The 23,590-nt window shown below is 35.1% G+C and overlaps 1 protein-coding gene across 4 annotated transcripts in view; it reads right to left on the bottom strand.

Moving 5' to 3' along the window:
• Nucleotides 1–23,590, bottom strand: part of SPATA16 (spermatogenesis associated 16) — a 240,811-nt gene that overhangs the window by 117,171 nt on the left and 100,050 nt on the right. For all 4 annotated transcript variants that reach the window (XM_078432157.2, XM_078432155.2, XM_078432156.2 and 1 more), the window contains exon 4: nucleotides 4,095–4,184. In XM_078432157.2, the coding sequence (XP_078288283.2) occupies nucleotides 4,095–4,184 (90 nt within the window). The remainder of the gene's footprint in view (nucleotides 1–4,094; nucleotides 4,185–23,590) is intronic.

Genomic DNA, 23,590 nt, shown 5'->3' with positions numbered 1-23,590 from the left:
TTTTTTTTTTTTTGCCTTATAGATCTTAACTATAGAAGGCATGATACTGTTACCATAACTTAACTATTATGTGCACACTCTCATATTTATCTTTATACCAGGGTTGTACTAAAAATTTCATGTAACATCTCTTTACTGCTGCAGCTAAATGGTTCTTAATCATAAACTCAAAACTGGCTAATTTAATTTGTAAACCCTGAACCAATGCTTGGTATATGCCAAACTCTGTGAAAGTCATTGAGCAAATAGAAATAAAAGACATGCCATTCATATTATCAAAAGTCATTAGTTCCCAGGGCGCCTGGGTGGCTCAGTTGGTTTAGCATCTGACTTGGGCTCAGGTCATGATCTCACAGCTTGTGAGTTCGAGCTCCACGTTGGGCTCTGTGCTGACAGCTCAGAGCCTGGAGCCTGCTTTGGATTCTGTGTCTCCTCTCTCTGCCCCTAATCCACTCGCATTCTCTGTCTCTCTCAAAAATAAATAAACATAAAAAAAAATTTTTTTTAAGTCATTAGTTCTCTTCAGAAAATAGTCTTTACTTTTGTTTCACATCTCAGCATATTTTTCTTGTCTTACCATCTTTCTTATGAAGGTAGTGCCAAATGATGTGTGTGTGTGTGTGTGTGTGTGTGTGTGTGTGTGTGTGTTGGGGGAGAAAAGACAGATTTGAGCAAGGACATTCTACTTCAACACATATACTTTCATTGCATTGAAACAGAGGTATTAAAGAGCTAGGGTACTTGTTACTTCAGGTAAAGCCTCACAGGTTGGCTGTTTCTTGAGGAGTTACAGCAATCTCAATTTAGATTTATGGTTTGAAAATGTGCTTTCATCAGTTAACCAGTGCCAGTTGTCTGCTCAAGGATGACCAGCATCCCTGTAGAACCTAAACCAAAATAAAATATCCCTATTTTTATTCATTTTCTATCATCTATATATTCTTGTTCATTGTTGTAAAGTTGACTAATACCTTCCATTCAACAGGTTATAGCATTTTTTCTAGTCTCTCTGGTTAAGAATCTGGGCTTTTATGAGGCTGTCCTGGAGATCTTTTCTGGCCTAGTCACTAGGTATTCCTTTCTCAGAGGAGCTGGTTAGGCTCAGAAAACCTTAGCTGGCCCAATTTCTAGGGACTGGTTATAAATATTCTAACTTGAATCAGAAAGAGATAATCCACTGCACTGTGAATTATGGTTTTAAGATTTCCAAAGTCACATAGTAATGGCCTTTTTTTTTTATTTGGTAAGTGTCTTTCAATTTCAGAAACATGACTACTTGGCATTTTAGAGAAAATAACTTTGATGTGTTGGCTTTTCCAGTGAATTTTAATATAATATTCTTGTAAGAGGACTGAACCAAACTATCTCCAAGAATTTAATTGATAAACATGAATGTTCTATATATTGATTTGTACTTATTGTTTTATAGTAAAAATCTAATTGCTAAGGGCCTATATGATATTCATGTTCATGGTGCGTAGCATTCTTTCCCTTGGGGAAAACATAATGAGTAATACTGTATATTGAGAACTATAATTCCAAAGAAAACCAAGATGACAGACACATGTATCTGAAATTAATTGTATCTGCTTCTCTTTAGGAAAGTCTATGCCAGCATAGTTCCAAAAATTATCAGGAATTTCCTCAAGGAATATTGTCAGGTCAGTAATCCCATGATATTAAACAGATATGCTTATTCTACTGCAGGGATATATATATCAAGGACAATGGATATTCAGTTCCAATTTTACATGGCAAATACTGACAAATTCCTAATTTTCAAGTTCTCATTGTTTATTTTAGGACCCATAAAGATTTTTTGTCATAACTTTAATTCAATCACACTTGGTACAATTAAGCTATAGTCTATGATATGCTGGTAATCTGGCTCTCACCCAAGCCAAAAAAGCCAGGATTTGTAGCATTTGCCAATTTCCACAGTGTAAATTCTCCCAGCATTGCTAATTTCTCCTCTACTTTTATAACTGGCTCTCCCCAAATTCCAGAATATTTAACAATTGACTTTATAGAGTCTGTACCAGCTGGCTCGGAGAACACCATTAGCCGTTTTTTACTAGTTGAAATCTAGTTTTGAAGTTGCATCTAGCCTTCTTCTATTGATTTTTTTTGTTTGTTTTGTTTAAAAAAATTTTTTAAAAATGTTTATTCATTTTTGAGAGATAGAGAGAGACAGAGCATGAGCGGGGAAGAGGCAGAGAGAGGGAGACACAGAATCCGAAGCAGGTTCCAGGCTCTGAGCTGTCAGCATAGAGCCTGACGCGGGGCTTGAACTCACAAACTGCGAGGTCCTGACCTGAGCCGAAGTGGGACGCTCAACTGACTGAGCCACCCAGGCGCCCTTTCTATTGATCTTTTGATTAGATTCAGAACACACATTAATAAACCACCTCTTAGCAAAATCTATTAATTTTTTTAATGTTTATTTTACTTATTTTGAGAGGGAAAGAGAGAGAGAAAGAGAGAGAGCAAGCGCATGAACACAGAGTGGCAGAGATAGAGATAGAGAGAGAGACAATCTCAAGCAAGTTCCCTGCCATCAGTGAAGAACCCAATGCAGGGCTAAACTCATGAACCCTGAGATCATGACCTGAGTCAAAATCAAGAGCCAGACACTTAACTGACTGAGCCACACAGGTGTCTCAGAAAAAAAAACCAAACAAACAAAAAATCATTTTACAGATAGTGGTATCTGTTTATGCTGAACCTGTTAGTTTCATTTGTAGCTAGGGACTTTTTTTTTTTAAAAAAGTATGGGACAGAAGGAAGCTTACCATCACCTCCTAAAATTCCCTCTCATTCACATAGTTAGGAAAAGTATGTGGGTGGAAAGAAAGTCACAGAGGCAAGTCAGTGGAGAAAATAAATTTAGGAAGAAGTCATAAGTGAGCACATTCAATGGAATACATTAGAGAAAAGTATAAGGAAAAATAGAATGTAAAAAAAGAGATAGATAGATAGATAAAGATCTATTTTCATTTTTTAAAACACACATTAACACACAGGTAAATAGATGTTGTGGCATATTAGTTGTTTGACTGCAAAGTCAATATAGTTGGGATTAATTCTGCCTTCCATATCCATCACTTAATTCAGTTTTGGTAACTCCTAGGACCTTCTTATACAATACGGAATTCATGTCAACTTTATGGTATTAATTTTTTGGAACCATTTTATTATCCATTTAAATTCCTTAAACTTCACTTTCCAAGAAAGTGTTATTTTTAAAGGTTCTAAAGACAATAACTACCAGCAACCTAGGTTTCTCATCCTATTACTGCAGATATCTCCCTAGGAGTTGTGCTTGGAGTTAAATGTAGAAACCACTCAGATTTTCTTGCTAAATTCTTGGAATACTACAGTCGACAAGTAGGAAATAACAGGTAGCTATACCTTAGGAGATGAAAATTCATCAAAGGGAAGAGGAGTCTAATATGATGAGCTTGATCTGAGAAGGAAAAATGCCTTGGTTGTCATAGGTGAGAAGGAATTTCGAGTGTGACACTGAAGCTGTTGCATAATTCTTGCAATTTTTTTTTGCCATAAGTCTACGTTTTGGGGATGAGAATATTAAAATATGTTTTGTTAGATTTTTATAAAACATATTGGGGTCTAGGAGGCAAAATGTTGGGACAGCTCTAACAACCCTTGGCGTTATAACTGATGCCATGTCCTCTAGAAAGAGCACTCCTGAGGTCTTTTTCATGTGGTTGGATTTCATTTCCAGAACTCAAGAAAGAGAGAGTTACAGAATTGTGTCATTATGACAAGGACCAGGAACCTACTTGAGAGCAGAGGTCAAGTTCATTTCTAGTCTTCCCTGGAAGTTTTCCCATCATCATCAGTGACCTCATGGCTGGAAAGTTTGAATTTTACAAAGAGTTATGAACATAGAATGGCTTTAATTAAAGAAAAAGATAGTCAATAATTGTTGGTTTGACGTTTATAAGACAATAATTCTGGTAAAATCATGCTCCATGAGAGAAATGGAAAGTTCTATTATGCTATTACCAGAAGCTGAGAATAAAATTAATTTAACTTGAAATAAATCTTCACAAAAGTTATAGCAAACATACCGAGCAGCTTCTGAATATCTCTCCAGACATCTAAACACTGTTGCCTGGCGAAGATGATTTCGGAAATAAGCTGGGTTTAAAACAATACTCCTGTAAAAAGATAAAAAGAAATGTAAATGTTGTTAGGTTTTAAAGGTCAATTACCAGAAGTGTATAGGAATGAAATAACATGTATTCAATTTTATGTACTATATATTTTAAAAGATACTAATGAATGAAGTCCTTTTCCTCCTGTAACTGTCAGTTAAGACAAATAAACAAGTTGAAAACTAATTAAGTTTGCATGATAAAAGCAATTTTATTTATAGCGCCTAGTATCTTCTGTAGATATGACAGTGACAAAAAATTTGAATACAACTTATATTACAATAAGACATGTTATTTTATTTTTTAATGTTAATAAATCAGGTAAAAATCGGAGGTTATTTATGGTAATGTGTATTTATAATGGAGGAGTTAGTAATTGAATTTCAGTTAAAAGAAAGGAACTGGAATTTGGGTGACATGTTTATTTGTACTAAAAAAATAATTAGGTTCTGTGTCTTCCTTCAGCTGGACAATGTAGTGGCATAAAAGGAATCATGTACCATTGGTTAAGGACTTGAGTCTTGACCTTGCCACTTTTGGTTAGCCCTTACTCATTTTGGGTTTCCATTTCTTCTTTATTGAAATTACAAGGCTTGGCTTGAGGATAAGATTATCTATCTTTACTTGCTTATTTTTCCATCATCTGAGTTCTGGAATCTCAATCCATGCCCAGAAGAAAAGATGATCATTCCCCAGCTATCTTCTCCCCTAGAGATAAACTGGCAGACATTTCACTTCTTTGATTCACTGAGAGCTAAGCACCGTTCAAGGTATTTGATATAATGAGATGAATTAGACAGATGTAGTCCATGGCCCATCACCAAGTGGGGACAGAGCTATTAATGGAAGTTTGAAATGTAGCTTATAGTAACAGAGTGTGTTGTGTTACTGATGTGGGATACAGAGTGTTATAGAACCAACACAGTATTATTAAGCAAACTTCTTGTGAGCCTGTTTTTTACAAGTTAAATGTGAATCACTTGGCATTAATTCATTATTGAAGTAAGTGGTTTTTAATCTTTTTTGAGAAGTTCACAGAGCTTTTTGAGAATCACATGTAAGCTGTGTACCTCTACCCAGAAAAATGCACACAACATAAGTGCCCAAATTTAGCGAATTCATGTGATCCCTGAAGCCTAGTCATGTCCAGATTAAAAAAACATGCCAACAAAAATAATTCCTTTCCCAAATCCATTGCTTCTAGACAGAATAAAGTAGAAAAGAAACATCTATTTGGCCCATGTAGAATCATAGAATTATATGATGATAAGATGGCTTGATTGAATAATTTAGCTCACTTTAAACACAAGTTAACAGAAACCAGGGAGGTTATGGGACCTTTCTAAATCATACACAATAAATTAGTGGAAGAAAGTTTCAGGTTTATTGTGTTTCCTGTCCCTAGCCACAGTACTTCATATTACACAGATGGCTTTTCGTATGATGATTTCTGAATTAGAGGGGCCTAAGTTAGCGAAGTTTTACTTTACCCTATGATTAACAATTTGTACAAATGAATGCATTAAACCCCAAGAACACAGATCATTTCCTTTGGTGATTTCTGATTGAAGTGTTGGAAATTTAAAAACTATTACATGAATTCATTCCATATCAGTACTGAATACTAATAACTTATGCTAATTCAGAAAAAGAGTACAGTTACAAGGTATGTTTATGCATTTTATCCTTGTAAAAGTAATTTTGTAAAAGTAGATCAGAGGGAATAAGATCAGAGTTCTGTCAAGGGCCTAGGTCTTCTGACTAAATAGAATTTTTTCTTCCACATTATAGCTAATTCTTCCCTCTCTCTTTGTAATCATTCATTCACTTGTGCATTTTTACGAAGTTCCTACAAATGTGATGGGACAAAATCCTTACTGAATGGATGTTTCTAGCTTTTGACATCTCATTGCCCATGATGTAGTGTTCTGGCATTGCTGAGCTATTCTCTAAGAATCTTGCTTTGTCAGACAAATTCTTTTGACAAAAATGCAGACCTGAGAGAAGGATGGAGTGTGGGGGGAAAGAGAAGTAATGAGGGAAAGGTTTAGTAAAAGAGGGAGGAAGGAGAGGAAGAGTCATCAAAAATAGTTTGGGATGTAGGTGGAGAAGAAGATTTTCATGGATAGTGAGGTTTGATGAGGTAAACAACCTAGGAATTGTTTCAGTGTGACTTTAGAAAAATGATAGATTAAAAAAATTGTTTGTAATTACAAGTCCTCTTTCTGATGTTGAAAAAATACAAGTAGAGAACACGAGCTTAGATATCACTATTGGTAGACTGGAATGGTTTCTTTTAACAATAACATCACCTCACACTGTACCATGTGAATCACAGCTTTACCTGATAGACCCAAAGAAGATCTGGACCCAGTCTACCCTGAGTGGTGAAGTTACAATCATAAAAGAATGTTTAGAAATTTGAGATGAGACATTATTTTTGGCAATTTATTATTTTTGGCTCTCATAATTATTGAGGAGGCAGTCTAGGACCAAAATGGACAATCTTACTGGCGTTAAAGTGAAAAAACAAATAAACCAACAAAAAGCCCACCATCCCTGCAATTCTAATCAGAGAGGGAAGAACTCTGTGCTGATGGTCTGATTTTATTACCGAAGAAATGACTCTGATTTAGCTATGTTGATAGTGCTTTTGGTAAACAAACAAACAAACAAACAAGATCATGTTAAATATTAAATTATAGAACTCATTGAATTTTGGTCAGAAGAATGGAGGGATGTTAGTAACAGGCCATGATTGCTCATTCAATTGACTAGCACTATTCTAACAGAATGAGATCATGTAAAATAATAAATATTATAATAGATAAAGGCATATTTTCTTTATCAATTTGTTGGCTGTGGTATATCTTATGCTTTTTATGATTTGCATTTGTGAGTGCTTTGGAATTAATCTTGTATATTAAAGTTCACATAATTTGATTTGTGTGCATGCATGCATCTGCACTTGTTTTATTAAGTCCTAAGGTCATAATATTGTTGTAAATCCAGAATGTTAGTCTCTTCTGGTGATTATTTGAAGTGTCTCAATTCACTTGTCAAATAATTTATCTTACTCTCAGTGATTGATATGCCACCTCTATTATATACTAAGTTTACATGCACTAAGTTGGACCATGGCTGCACTTTGTATCTTACACTTGTTCTATGTGTTCTTTGTACCTTACAATTTGTTCCATGCAGCACAAATTGTTTCAATTATCGTCACTTTAGTGGTGCCTGGGTGGCCCAGGCAGTTAAACACTGGCCTCTTCATCTTGGCTTAGTTCATGATCTCATAGTTTGTGAGTTTGAGCCCTGCATCAGTCTCTGCCCCGCTGCCAATGGTGCAGAGTCCGCTTGGGATTCTGTCTCTCCTTCTCTCTGCCCCTCCCTTGCTTGTGCTTGCTCTCTCTCTTTCTCTCTCTCTCTCTCTCTCTCTAAATAAATAAATAAACTTAAAAAATTAATACTGTCACTTTAAAATACACCTTAATTTCTGGAAGAGAACTGCCTAATGTCCTTTTTTAAAATTTTTATTTATTTTTATTTTTTTCTTCACAAAATAGATTTTTTATTGTCTTTCACTAAAAAGAAATAAGATCTCTATGAACCATCAATCCATTTACAGAAATCACCAAATGGTCAGACCATGAAATCAAAGGAGTGGCACCAGAAATCAAGTGAGTACTCTAAATCAAAATCAAATCCTTAGTATGATATCAGAGACCCTAGGAGAGCCCAGACCACCCATCAGGAACAGAATGCAAAGGTCTCCAAGAAGACCCATTTACAAGGATGGAGTAAGCAGGGATCCAAAGGAGAGGATCAATCTCATCTGAGTCACAGTACCAAACTCTCAAAGATAAAATGCACCTGGCAGTTAAGGAGATTTTCTTAATCAGGCTATTGTAATTGTTAAAATGTTCACTAATGAGAATCACCTCAAAGAAAATAAAGAGGGCCTGAGTCATCCAGGGTCTTATGAGAATGATTAGAAAGGATGAAGATGGGGCTTATCTGAGTCACTGAGAAACAGTCTCCACTTTTTAGACTAGGTCTAATCTTGAAATGTGGAGGAGCTGTGCATCCTCTGTGGATTAGCCATTTCTCAGGAAAACAAATGGGTGGGGATTTCTTTACTAACACTATTTTTTATGAGCACAAAGCTCTAGTGAAGTTCAATATTGTCAAATGTAAGCTGGTGAGATATAACTCCAAGTTGGATCTTGATTTAAGTTGTAATTTCTTGGGAATAGGTTTTTTTTTTTTTTTTTTTACTTTTAATTTATTTTTTTAATTTACATCCAAATTAGCATATAGTGCAACAATGATTTCAGGAGTAGATTTCTTTTTTTTTTTTTTTTAATTTTTTTTAACGTTTATTTAGTTTTGAGACAGAGAGAGACAGAGCATGAACAGGGGAGGGGCAGAGAGAGAGGGAGACACAGAATCTGAAACAGGCTCCAGGCTCTGAGCGGTCAGCACAGAGCCCGACGCGGGGCTCGAACTCACGGACCGCGAGATCATGACCTGAGCCGAAGTCGGATGCTTAACCAACCGAGCCACCCAGGCGTGGAGTGGATTTCTTAATGCCCTTACCCATTTAGCCCATCCTCCCTCCCACAACCCTTCCAGTAACCCTCAGTTTGTTCTCTGTTTTGTCCCCCTCCCTGTTTTTATATTATTTTTGCTTCCCTTCCCTTATGTTCATCTGTTTTACATCTTAGAGTCCTCATATGAGTGAAGTCATATGATTTTTGTCTTTCTCTGACTAATTTCGCTTAGCATAATACCCTCTAGTTCCAGCCATGTAGTTGCAAATGGCAAGATTTCATTCTTTTTGATTGCTGAGTAATACTCCATTGTGTGTGTGTGTGTGTGTGTATATAGATAGATAGATAGATATAGATATAGATATAGATATAGATATAGATATAGATATAGATATAGATATAGAAGATATCTAGAATAAAGAAGATGTGGTATATATATATATATACATATATGTATATACATATAGATATAGATATAGATATAGATATAGATATAGATATCTATATCTAGAATAGATAAAGAAGATGTGGTATATATATACATATACATATATGTATATCTATATAGATATAGATATAGATATAGATATAGATATAGAAGATATCTAGAATAGATAAAGAAGATGTGGTATATATATACATATACATATATGTATATCTATATAGATATAGATATAGATATAGATATAGATATAGATATAGAAGATATCTAGAATAGATAAAGAAGATGTGGTATATATATACATATATATATATGTATATATATACCACATCTTCATCTATTCATCGACCATTGGACATTTGGGCTCTTTCCATACTTTGGCTATCGTTGATAGTGCTGCTATAAACATGGGGCTGCAGGTGTCCCTTCGAAACAGCACACCTGTATCCCTTGGATAAATACCTAGTAGGGCAATTGCTGGGTCGTAGAGTAGATCTATTTTTAATTTTTTGAGGAACCTCCATAATGTTTTCCAGACTGGCTGCATCAGTCTGCATTCCTACCAGCAGTGCAAAAGAGATCCTCTTTCTCCGCATCCTCGCCAACATCTGTTGTCTGAGTTGTTCATGTTAGCCATTCTGACAGGTGTGAGGTGGTATCTCATTGTGGTTTTAATTTGTATTTCCCTGATGATGAGGGATGTTTTTCATGTGTCAGTGGCCATGTGGATGTCTTCTTTGGAGAAGTGTCTATTCATGTCTTTTGCCCATTTCTTCACTGGATTATTTGTTTTTTGGGTGTTGAGTTTGGTAAGTTCTTTATACATTTTGGATACTAAGCCTTTATCTTATATGTCATTTGCAAATATCTTCTCCCGTTCTGTCAGTTGCCTTTTGGTTTTGCTGATTGTCTCCTTTGATGTGCAGAAGGTTTTTGTTTTGATGAGGTCCCAATAGTTGATGTTTGCTTTTGTTTCCCTTGCCTCCGGAGACGTGTTGAATAAGAAGTTGCTGCGGCTGAGGTCAAAGATGTTCTTGCCTGCTTTCTCCTCGAGGATTTTGATGGCTTCCTGTCTTACATCGAGGTCTTTCATCCATTTTGAGTTTATTTTTGTGTAAGGTGTAAGAAAGTGGTCCAGGTTCATTTTCCTGCATGTCGCTGTCCAGTTTTCCCAGCGCCACTTGCTGAAAAGACTGTCTTTATTCCACTGAATATTCTTTCCTGCTTTGCCAAAGATTAGTTGGCCATACGTTTGTGGGTCCATTTCTGGGTTCTCTATTCTGTTCCATTGATCTGAGTGTCTGTTTTTGTGCCAGTACCATACTGTCTTGATGATTACAGCTTTGTAGTATAGCTTGAAGTCCGGGATTGCGATGCCTCCAGCTTTGGTTTTCTTTTTCAAGATTGCTTTGGCTATTCAGGATCTTTTCTGGTTCCATACAAATTTTAGGATTGTTTGTTCTAGCTCTGTGAAGAATGCTGGTGTTATTTTAATAGGTATTGCTTGAATATGTAGATTGCCTTGGATAGTATTGATATTTTAACAATATTCGTTCTTCCTATCCAGGAGCATGGAATATTTTTCCAGTTTTTTTGTGTCTTCTCCAATTTCTTTCATAAGCTTTCTATAGTTTTCAGTGTATGGATTTTTCACCTCTTTGGTTAGATTTATTCCTAGGTATTTTATGGGTTTTGGTGCAATTGTAAATGGGATCGATTCCTTGATTTCTCTTTCTGTTGCTTCATTATTGGTGTATAGGAATGCAACTGATTTCTGTGCATTGATTTTATATCCTGCCACTTTGCTCAATTCATGGATCAGTTCTAGTAGTTTTTTGGCGGGATCTTTTGGGTTTTCCATATAGAGTATCATGTCATCTGTGAAGAATGAAAGTTTGACCTCATCCTGGCCAGTTTGGATGCCTTTTATTCCTTTGTGTTGTCTGATTGCTGAGGCTAAGACTTCCAATACTATGTTGAGTAACAGTGGTGAGAGTGGACATCCCTGTCTTGTTCCTGACCTCACAGGGAAAAGCTCTCAGTTTTTCCCCATTGAGGATGATATTAGCGTTGGGTCTTTCATGTATGGCTTTTATGATCTCGAGGTATGATCCTTCTATCCCTACCTTCCTGATGGTTTTTATCAAGAAAGGATGGTGTATTTTGTCAAATGCTTTCTCTGCATCTATTGAGAGGGTCATGTGGTTCTTGTCCTTTCTTTTATTGATGTGATGAATCACATTGATGTTTTCTGGATACTGAACCTGTCCTGCGTCTCAGGTATAATTTCCACTTGGTCGTGGTGAATAATTTTTTTAAATATATTGTTGGATCCAGTCAGCTAATATCTTATTGAGGATTTTTGTGTCCATGTTCATCAGGGAAATTAGTCTATAGTTCTCCTTTTTAGTGGGGTCTTTGTATGGTTTTGGAATCAAGGTAATGCTGGCTTCATAGAAAGAGTTTGGAAGTTTTCCTTCCATTTCTATTTTTTGGAACAGCTTCAAGAGAATAGGTGTTAACCCTTCCTTAAATGTTTGGTAGAATGCCCCTAGAAAGCCATCTGGTCCTGGACTCTTGTTTTTTGGGAGATTTTTGATTACTAATTCAATTTCCTTACTGGTTATGGGTCTGTTCAAATTTTCTATTTCTTCTGTTTCAGTTTTGTTAGTGTATATGTTTCTAAGAATTTGTCCATTTCTTCCAGATTGCCCATTTTATTGGAGTATAATCTCTTCTCTTTCATTCTTGATTTTATTTATTTGGGTCCTTTCCTTTTTCTTTTTGATCAAACTGGCTAGTGGTTTATCAATTTTGTTCATTCTTTCAAAGAACCAGCTTCTGGTTTCATTGATGTGTTCTACTGTTTTTTTTTTTTTTGTTTTTTTTTGGTTTCACTAGCATTGATTTCTGCTCTAATCTTTATTATTCCCTGTCTTTTGCTGGTTTGGGGATTTATTTGCTGTTCTTTTTCCAGCTCTTTAAGGTGTAAGTTTAGGTTGTGTATCAGAGACCTTTTTTCCTTCTTTAGAAAGGCCTGGATTGCCAGCCCGTACCAGAAAAAGTTCACGTGCGCATGAAAAAGTTCACTGTAGCAGCAGTGTTTCAGGGATTATGGAAAATCTCAACACGCATCTGGCACCAGGCTTCACCCTAACAACCTTGTTCCAGCACCAGCAACTGTGGCTGTTCTCCAGGGTATGCTAGCACCTTTGCCTGGTGGGGGGGGGGGAGGGAGGAGGGGGCGGGGGGGGGGTGCTGTCACACAGCCTCTACCATTGTCCTCCCAGAAGGGAACCACCTCTCCCCGTGTGGCCTGAGGACTTCCTGGACTCCACTCTGTCCCTGGGGATTTGCCCTTCCCACCAGAGCACCACCTATTATTGAGCTGCGAGCTGCAGAATTTCAGACTCTGTGCTCCCCATTTATAGTCTTAATGGATTTTAAACCCTCTCCTTTCTCCTTTCTCCCCTTTTAGTTCAGTCCCTGCAGCTGTTTCCACTTTTCCACTTTCTCTCCAGCTGCTTTTGGGGGGGGGGTGCTTTTCCCATATTCTCCCCTGTCTCCATCCTCTCTCCACAAGCAAAAACAGCTCCCTGCTCTCCATGGCTTCTCTCTCCCCCAGTTCACTTATCCGCGCCGCATACCTGCTGAGTTCTGTGGTTCAGGTTGTGCAGATTGTTGTGTTAATCCTCAAATCAGTTGTCTAGGTGTACTGGATGGTTTAGTGTTGATCTGGTTGTATTTCATGGACATGAGACGCAAAAAACTTCCATGTTGTTCCACCATCTTGGCTCCTCCCTCAAGAAATTTTTCAAATATCCTTTGATTTTATCAACATGATCTTGTGGACTTTGTCTTTTGACATTTTGCAGGGATGATTTCTATTAATTACTGATTCAAAAGGACATTGAAATTAATAAACAGAATATTAAAGAATTAAGAAAGTGAATAATAGAACAGAACTATATCCAGGGCAAAAGTGAACAAACATAAAAATAAAGTGATATTATTATTATTATTATTATTCTGTGATTTTTATAAAATATTATGCTAGTATTGAGTTGCCAGAAGTTTTTCATTTTTTAGTCTTTTCAACAAACTAACCTTAGATTTAGCCATTCAGTCTGTTCTTCCTGTCTTTCAGTTCATTCATTTCTACTTTTATATTTATTAATTCATTTTTGTCCTCTCTAGATTTTATTTTATTATTTCTCTTCTTAATTTCACTTAATATTCAATCTATTTACGTTTTCTTTCTAAATAAAGGAAGAATCTACAGCTATGATTTTTTAAACTGATTTTAGCCTTGACTATATACTTAAGAATGATAGAGTATATTTTATTCTCATAATTTTTTTTCCTTAGTCTCTAATTATAGATTCGTATTCTTCTTTGATTGAAAAATTATTTAGGATAGTGTTGTTCAATTTCCAAAGGGTAGTTTTTCTTATAGCTCTTATTGCTAATTTCTCATTTTATTACAATGCAAACAGGGAATATGTTGTACATTTCTGCTTTTCATATACATTAAGAGTAATACATGATGAAGTTAGCAAACATTTTAATGGCATGTGGAAGAAATAATACATTCTTCATTTGTTACATATTGTTAGAAACTGCTATAAGAGAACTTACAAGGTTTTTAATGATCTAGATAAAACTACTAAACTACCTCTGTTTAATTCATTTTCCTTGGGACATCTTTTTAGACCTATATTTTAATGGTAATGATTACCATTTCAAAATTAAGTTTGTTTTTAAAAGCAATATTGATTTCATGTTCTTCGTTCTCATCTTTATTCTCTAATTTTTAGAAAATTAACTTACTTTAATATACTTTTATTTAAATCAGTTTTATGAAGCTTAATTTACACACTGTAGTATTCACCTTTTTAAAGTGTATAGTTTGATGCATTTTGGCAAGTTTATAACCATCACCACTATAAAAATATAGCATATTTCCAACTGCACCAAAAAGTCACAATGGAGGCGTGAGAGTTTCCTATATATTTCCCCAGAGACAGATGTGTTTTGCTTCTATTTCTCCACCAGAAGACATTGGTTTTTGCTAGGATATGTGAATGAGAAGGTTAGCTATTACTCCTTCAGGGGCTTATGGCTTTGGCTTTATATGCGATTAGGGATCAGAAAATCAATTTCTTGTTTAGGCAAAGATGCCTAAATCCAGCTCTCTTTACCTTACTTGGTCAGTAGTAAGGTAAATTAGCATTGATTCATCCTCCTGAATGACACTCCTCTTACTTTAATAGTAAGGTACTGAAATAGTTTTTTTAGAAATAGTTGGTAGATCTAGAGAATTCCAAAAATGTGGATTATTTTAATTTCACCAAACCATGATATTCTTGTGGATAAAATGGTGACATTTATGCTAGATAATGGCATCATTCAGTAGATTATAACTGGCCAGACAACTGATCAATAATATTGAAGTATGGTCTGTGTTATTATGAAAGAAAGAATTTAATGGCTTGTCCTTAGCCTTTTTTTGTGGACAATATTTCCATTAGTGACTAAGATTAAGTGATTGAAAGGATGTCTATAAAATTTTCAGATGGCATAAATTTTATCTAACAAGGAACTAATGTCACTGATGACAGAAGCAAAATTCAAAATGATCCGGACTGGTTAAAAATAAAAACCTTATGTTATAGATTGAAAAAATAAGTTGCCAAATACAATCGTGATTTGAGAGTGACCACACGGAAAAAGTCTGAATATTTTAATCATAAGCTAAGTGTGGCACTACAACAGAACTACAAAAACTGTACATAAAACTTATGTTAAATCAATCAAATGCATTCTGTCCGAATAATAAATGATATTTTCTCTAAATTGTGCCTTAACCATATAGTCTATTGAATTCATCTATAGTTCTGAGCATCTGTGAGAATTATCACCATACTGTAGTGGTGTCTAGAGTGTCTAGTGGGTCTGGAGAACATAGTGTGTGATGATATGGAACGAAAATGATAAGTCTAGAGAGCTAAATAAGATTCGTGGAGAATAAGCAAGTACTTTCAAATACAAAGAACTGTCATGTAGAAAACAGAATAATTCTTCTATGCAATACCAGATGAGGCTAGGCAAAACCCAGTATTATGAAGTTATAAATAGTTCAGTTCACATAAGGAGGGACCAATGATGCAATAGGTTTTGAGAAGAGTTTTCCTTTTACTGGAATCATTTAAGTGATATTTAGAATGCCATCTGTCAAGATGTGTAGAAGAAAGTCTTGACTGAGTAGGAGATTAGGCTAAATGACTTCCAAGTATATTCACAAAAATCCTTATAATATGTTGCCAAGCACCATGAAGGGTTTGAGTTTTTCTCTACTTGCAAGCTAACAAGTTAGTCTGACAGTTTCATGGATGCTCAGAGAAGACATGAACTTCCAAGGCCGGAGACAAAAGACAGTTTCTTACACCAACAGCAGTAGCTGGTGTTTATGTCTTTTGTTGTACTGATTCCTTGAGCCACAATTCCCAGATGGCAATGAAAAGAGAGCCAGGCGACATCTTCACATTCAGTAGATTGCATTACAAAAGAGGAATCCTGAGTTTAAGAAATGTAAATCTTTTTATAATGGGCTATAAACATGCCTGTCCTTATTCTAGAGGAAGACACTATCTCCACTATCTAAGGCTGTGAGCAGACTTGCCTTTCCTTCCAAGGCCATCTACCACACAATCATCTTTGAAAAAGATGGTCAGGAGCAAGGGCCACTCAGTTAAAAATACAGGAGGCCCATGAAAAATTGTTTTCATACATACATTACTTCTGTTGAAATATGCAGGCACTATTTGTTTATATTCATGCCATTAACGAATTAAAAAGGTTCACAACAAGGTACAAATAGTTAAATTGTCATAGGAAAATGACAGGATAGTTAATACTGAAGAGTGAGTGACTACATTATTATTTATATTCTCTTCTAGGAAGAGCTTAAGGCAGCTTATAGAATACTTACGGGGTTAAATCAAAGTAAAAATAACACACGAAACAAAAGGAAATATAGATAAATTGGACTATATCAAAATTAAAAACTTCTGTGCATCAAAGGACACTATCAACAGAGTGAAAAGGCAACATACGGGATGGGAGAAAATATTTGCAAATTATATATCTTTAAGGGTTTAATTTCCAGAATATATAAGGAGCTTCTACAATTCAACAATGAGAAAACAAACAACCCAATTTAAAAGCGGGCAAAATACTTGAGTAGACATTTCCCCAAAGAAGGTATATACATGGCCAAAAAGCATATGAAAAGATGCTCAACATCACTAACCATTAAGGAAAGACACATCAAAACCGCAGTGAGATACCACCTCACACTCATTAGAGTGACTACCTCAGAAAACCAAAAAATAGTAAGTGCTGGCAAGGATGTGGAAAAATCAGAACCTTTATGGTTTGTGGGATATAAAATGTACAGCTGCCATGGAAAACAGTATAGTAGTTCCTCAAGAAATTACAGCAATTCCACTTCTGTGTAAACACCCAAAAGAATTGAAAGCAGGGCTTTGAAGATGTACCCTCACATTCATAGCAATATTATTTACAATAGCCAAAAGGTGGAGGCAACCCATGTGTGACAGATGAGTGGATATATACAATGTAGTGTGTGTGTGTGTGTGTGTGTGTGTATGTATATATATATGCATATATATATGCATATATATATACATGCATATACATATATATGCATATATATATATATAAAATGAAATATTATTCAGCATTAAAAGGAAAAGGAATTCTTACACATGCTACCACATGGATGAACCTTTAGGATATTATGCTAAGTTAAATAAGTCAATCACAAAAAGGAAAATACTTATTTGAGGTACCTAGAGTAGATAAATTCATGGAAAGAGAAAGAAGAGTGGTGGTTGTCAGGGTCTGAGGTGAGAGGGAAATGCAGTTGTTTAAGAGAATAGAATTTTAGTTTTGCCAGATGAAAACAGTTGTGGAGATAGACTGTAGAGTAACATGAGTATACTTAACACTACTGAACTGTACACTTAAAGAATGGGTAAGATGGTAAATTTTATGTTACATGTGTTTTATCACAATTAAAAATAAAAACAAAACTGAATAACTGAATGGGGAAAACAATATTAGAAGTAGGGATGTTAGGATGAAGTCTGGATGAGGTTAGTACACAAAATATGTCATAAGAGGGGCGCCTGGGTGGCTCGGTCGGTTAAGCAGCCGACTTCAGCTCAGGTCACGATCTCGCAGTCCGTGAGTTCGAGCCCCGCGTCGGGCTCTGTGCTGACAGCTCGGAGCCTGGAGCCTGTTTCAGATTCTGTGTCTCCCTCTCTCTGACCCTCCCCTGTTCATGCTCTGTCTCTCTCTGTCTCAAAAATAAATAAACGTTAAAAAAATTAAAAAAAAATATGTCATAAGATCCTATGTGTTTGGTTGTGATAGACTACATGTTTTCTTCTAGGTTTGCTGGTAGATAATGGAAAGAGGAACATCTAGTTTCTTTTAAACAAGCCAATTACTCAAATCAAACATTTCTTCTAGTATAATCAGAAAGATCACTTTATTCAAAGATGCCCTACAATGTAACAATCTGTGTCCTCAGTAACAGATTTATAGACAAATCAGTAAAGGACCTATATGACCGCTTTTTAGAACTTCTTTCAACACACGGCTGTTGTTTTAATACCAAATCCCAAACTAGTCACCTAAATTCCAGAGTAGATGGGAAAAATGGAAATGTAAGCAGAACATATGCAATAGTGCTGTCACTATATAAGGATTCAGTGAAATCTTAGTGATTATGTCTTATTTGGTCACTTGGTTCACTACAAAAGATTGATTAGAATTAAAAGCTAAAATAAGGTATAACAGTCCTTAATTTGTTGAGAAGAATTGAGAAGTCCATGTACTCATTTTAAATATTTCACACTGACAAGCAAAATAGGAAAATGAAATGACTCAATTTAACTTACATAGGAGAAATGAACTATTTTATAAAGATTACGGCATAAAATCAGAATTAAAGGCATTGGATTTAAAAAAAAAGTTAATGTTTATTTTTGAGATAGGGGGAGGAGGAGGAGAGAGAGAGAGAGAGGACCTGAAGCCTTGAAGCAGGCTCCAGGCTCTGTGCTGTCAGCATAGAGCCCAATGCAGGGCCGGAACCCACAAACTGTGAGATCATGACCTGAGTCGAAGTCGGACACTCAACCAACTGAGCCATCCAGGTGCTGGTTTTTGAAATGAGAAAATTATAGTAGATTATTGTCAAACAAAGCATATACCTCTGCCCAAACAGTAGCAAAGTATGTTTTTACAAAAGCATGAAAATAAAACCTAACTCTTTAGGAAAACAACGAGAAGTCATTCTTAAATATTTCTTGACATTCCAGCGTGTGCATGCACAGCATAAAACAAATTTAGAGAAAGCAAACAGGGGACTAACTCAAACATCATCCATGATGTTTTGCCATTCAAATTACCATTAATTACATGTGGAAAATATTAAATTATTCAAGTGAGCAATACTTTATTTCTCAACATAACCAAAAGTCAAAGGGATAAATACTTTAAAATCTGCTATATTTTCACAGTATTGAAAAATATATAGTCAGAAGGGAAAGATTTATTGTCTGTCTTCTTCACAGAGTTAATAATAAACATACACTAAAGAATGATTAGGATTTATGTTTAAGTGCATTTTACTTTAGAACTTCATTGTGAGATTTTCTTGTTTAGAAAAATAGAATGAAAATTAAGGGATGCAAGTAATAAATTTAATGGGTCATTAATACCAAGAAATATGAACCTTTAAAAGGAGGCCTACTAAGGCTTTTAGACTTCCATATTCTTCATCAACATGAATATCATTGGTTAACATGTATCAAATAATCATCAAAATTAAGTATGACATCCTAGTAAATCTTTAGAAGTGTGCAGTAATATGTATTTAAGCAATGGAGAACATTTATTTTTCTCTGTATTTCTTTTATGTTTTTACTCAGTTAATTACTCTGTAATTATGTAATAATGGGAAATAATGCTCACCAATGTTATCTTTATATATCCATACCTAGAAAATCCCTGACACATGATGGACACCCAATGGATGTTTATGGAATAAGGCAATGTTACCAAGTGACAGAACAAACTTTTCCTCAGGAGCCACCACAGCACCTAATCTTATCTAAGGCTCACCAATGAGATCTACATCTGTTATGAACTGAATATACCAAGGGCCCCCTCTACTGACTTTTGCACCTATATCTCAGTTGAACATCAGATTTACACAATTTCATAACCTCTATCTGTATGCAGATGTGATCAGTAATGAAAGGCAATCTATGTAATTAAAGGGTATAAAGACAGATAAGTAGGCCCTTTGTAAAAAATTTTCAGTACAAAATTATTGTTCATAATTTTAAAACCTCAAAAAAAAAACCTCCACATTTTTGTACAGCCTAATTGTGTCTTCCTATTTTTTTTCTCCATCTGTCAAATGCCTGGATAGAGTAAACAGGAAATGGATTCCCATTTATTTTTCATCTACATTGTAATCCAAAGACTGTCCAGTAAAAGCTGTTAGTAAATCACTTGGTCAGCTCTCCCAACAAAACCGTCTTTGAGTAATACAGTATATCAACCTATCTTTTGACATTTTCATTTTTTGTTCTTGACATTTTCTCTTAAAAAATAATACAGTGTTGGCCCTATTATCTTTTCTTTAAGGTCTGTGAACCAAATACCGGCTATCAACTCTCCTGTAGAAAAGCTATCAAGATTCAAAGACAAAGATGTAGATGTAAGGCTCTATTCATCTGTCTGTGTAATACTGAGGGGGAGGAAGGTGGAGAAGGGTGGTGGTGGTTCAAGAACAGCATGACAAATATCACATATATTTTTCTATTCTTTGCGTTGGTTGGGTGGGATGCAATTTAGAATGATTACTTTGAAAAGTACAATTAATAAATTCCCCTCTGTTCTAACCTACCAGAAATTACTTATGATTCATTCAGCAACAATTATTGAGTGTAAACCACGTTCCAGACACTGCACAGGTTCTAAAGAAAAGAGCCAGAAGGGTAAATACATACTTAAACTAAGATTTTGAGTAGCCCTATTGTATGGAAATGAATGTCTGCCTGCATTCTATTATTTTTTTATGCTGCCTTTAACTGGAAATTATGTAAGAATCTTTAAAATGAACTGAAATAAATAGTGGTTTCTACTATATAGTTTCACTGCCTAATGAAATGGGATGCTATTTCTTTTAGAATCTGAGAATTAGAGGAATTTTTTTGATAGCAAAGTCAAAGCCATTTGTATTTTGTCAAGTTTTAATATTGTTTATATTAACATCATGATTTTTTGGTTTTGTGACCAATCAATGACACCCAGATAACAATATTTTACCTACTATAAAGTCCACTGTAGCTTCCACACCAAAAGAGAAATATGAATGTAACACTTAGACTTTATGAAGCAATTGGACTTCTGACAGTTGTCCGTGATTTCCCTTTGTTGAATTAAGAGAATTAGCGGTATTGCACCACAATGGACACTGTATCTATGTATAGGGTCTATCCCGACTAAACCCCTAGATTAAAGCCAAAATTTGAATTGAATATGGACTTTGATTATGGGAAAGGCTCTCAATGTTGGATTCAATGTTTAAAGACCAAATTACCATTACTGAAAGTGACTCCAATTAGGAAGTCCATTCATTGTTAATACTATAAAATAACAATGTTAATATTTTCTCTTTGAAATACAACAGGATTTTCTAATATGCTGATTAGTTCTTTCTTTATTGACAAATTTCTTGTTTTGACATCCTATTCTCTTTGGCTCAAAGTATTGAGTGGCAACCTGTTGTGACTTGTACCAAATAAAGTATCATAGCACATTACTTTGGAAAGAATACATTTTCCAGATATCTTTAAAAGTGCTGCCTTTTTCTGTGAATATAATGACAACAGCATGTATCATGCTTCTTTTGTTTAAAAGTTATGTTAGATACTAAGCGACTAGCCTCCAGATGGAAGTATTAACCTAATTGTGAAAAATCGCATAGATACATATATAACCCACAATAAATGAACTGAAACTTGAAACAGTTAATTGGGGGATGCATACAAAAAAGATGGAAAGGCAAAAGACTGGGGCAAAGGGTCTGCAATGACAGGAAAATGTAAAACTTGGAAAGAAGTCAGGAGAAAGGGAGTTTCGAGCTGAAATATTCTTCTTTAGGGAAGAAAGGTAGAACATCCAAATTGGAAGAGTGGCCCCCCCCCAAATGACTTGGTGATAGAGAATCGTAACCCATATTAAAAATGGCCATGTAAATTTGCTTGACTAAAGTAATAAATTGACCATAGGAAAAGTCAGGAGCCTGTTCATTAGTTAAAGGATTTTTAATTTTATGGAAGAAATTAACAATGCTTCAGGGATTACTAAGCAAACACATGATGGAAACATGTTTTAAGAAGACAATCACTGAAACTATTGTGAAGAAAGATAAGAGATACAAGAGCTGGGAAGATACTAAGGATGCTCTGAGCTAATACAGTGATTCTCAAAATGTGGCCTGCAGATACCCAAGGGTTCTGAGACACTTTCAGGACCTTCGTAATGCTATTATAATGATTTTCATAGTAATACTTAGATATTATTTTACTTTATCACTATGTTGACATTTTTACTAATGTTCCAAAAGCCATAGTGGGTAAAACTGCAGGAATCAAATCAGAGATACCAAACTGTTCTAGTAGTCATTGAGTATATTCTTCACCGTTGCATGCCCTCGTTCCCCCCCAAAAATGATAAATCTCAACCCCTGAGTACATGTCTTTTTAATATATGGCATCATGAGATGGGATGTATGCATTAAGCACTTCTCTCTTGCATAAGAAAGTATGCTGTCTTGAGGAAAAGTCCTTGTGCCATTGTACGCATTTGTGAGCTGACTTAGCTGCTGTTACCATGGAACACCATGTTTTATGTGGAACAACAAGGAACAAACTGATTATCAGACTTTGAATATGGCAGACATTTTTTGAAAATGAAATAAGTGTGCCTGTCACTTAAAGGAACACAACTGACAGTATTTATTACTAGTGATAGAAGTTAGAGCTTTCAAGCAAAAATTAGAATTTTGGAAAACTTGTATCTGTCACTGTGAGCTTGACAGCCACCCAATGCTTAAAGACCTTCTGACAAGATTGGTAATACTAACATGTGTAATTTAAAAATTTTACTATTGCATAATAGTAATTTGCATAATAGAAATCTGCAAATAATGCATTATTTTACAAATAATCAATGTATGATGCTACTAACTCAGAACAATCCATTCAAAGTATAAGAAAGACCAATGGCTTTTAAAGTAACAGAGTACAAGTTGATTGATAATGGTTTCAGAATCCACACTGTAATTAATCTTAAAGAAACTCTCACTTGTCAAGTCTTGGTATAGTATCAAGAAGGATATTCAGGATTATCTGAAAAGTCTATTAACGTTCTCTTTCCTTTTTTAATTATACATCTGGGTCAGATTGGATTTTCTTCATATAGTGCAAACATATAGCAACAGAGTGAATGCAGAATCAAGTATGAGAACTCAGTTTCCTTTTAAGATGCTATACATTACAGAGATTTACAACATGTGAAACAAGGCTATTCCTCTATGCATTTTTGGAAAATAGAGCTATTTTTATTTTTATTTATTTATTTTTAAATATTTATTCAGTTTTAGAGAGAGACAAAGAGTGTGAGCAGGGGAGGGGCAGAGAGAGAGAGAGGGAGAGAGCACTGACAGTGCAGAGCCTGAGGCAGGGCTTGATCCCATGTACCACGAGATCATGACCTGAGCTAAAATCAAGAGTCAGATCGCCTGAGCCACCAAGATGCCCTGAAAATATAGTTATTTCTAATAAAATATGTATTTTATGTTAACATGTAATGGGTTTATTATTTTCAAATGAACAAATATTTTTAAATTTCTACATTTTAATCTCTAATATGGTAAATATTTATAGATATTACCCATATAAATCAAAGCTCTTTGGGATACTCAATAATGTTTAAAAATAGAATGGTTTATAAGGCTAGTTTGAGGACTAATGTGCAAATAAATAGTCAAAATTTATATGATGGCTGTACCTGTAAGAAGGAAGATGATAAGGCATGTGGGACATACTTGCTTAATAATTTGTACTATATAACACCATCCTTTTTCTCTCTCTTCTAAAATCAAAATATCTCTGCCTATTTTGGGGGGGGGTACATACATGTGACTTCTTAATGTTATTCTCATATTATTTTCTTTCCACAAAAAACAAAAACTACTTTCTCAGAAATTGTATCTGTTGAACAGTTTCCACAAGAAAATCTTA

Source organism: Panthera onca, chromosome C2, assembly GCF_046562875.1.
Source record: "Panthera onca isolate mPanOnc1 chromosome C2, mPanOnc1 haplotype 2, whole genome shotgun sequence".
NCBI classification, from domain to species: Eukaryota; Metazoa; Chordata; class Mammalia; order Carnivora; family Felidae; genus Panthera; species Panthera onca.
The sequence above is the reverse complement of the archived record's forward strand: the minus strand, read 5'-3'. Positions and strand labels throughout refer to the sequence as shown.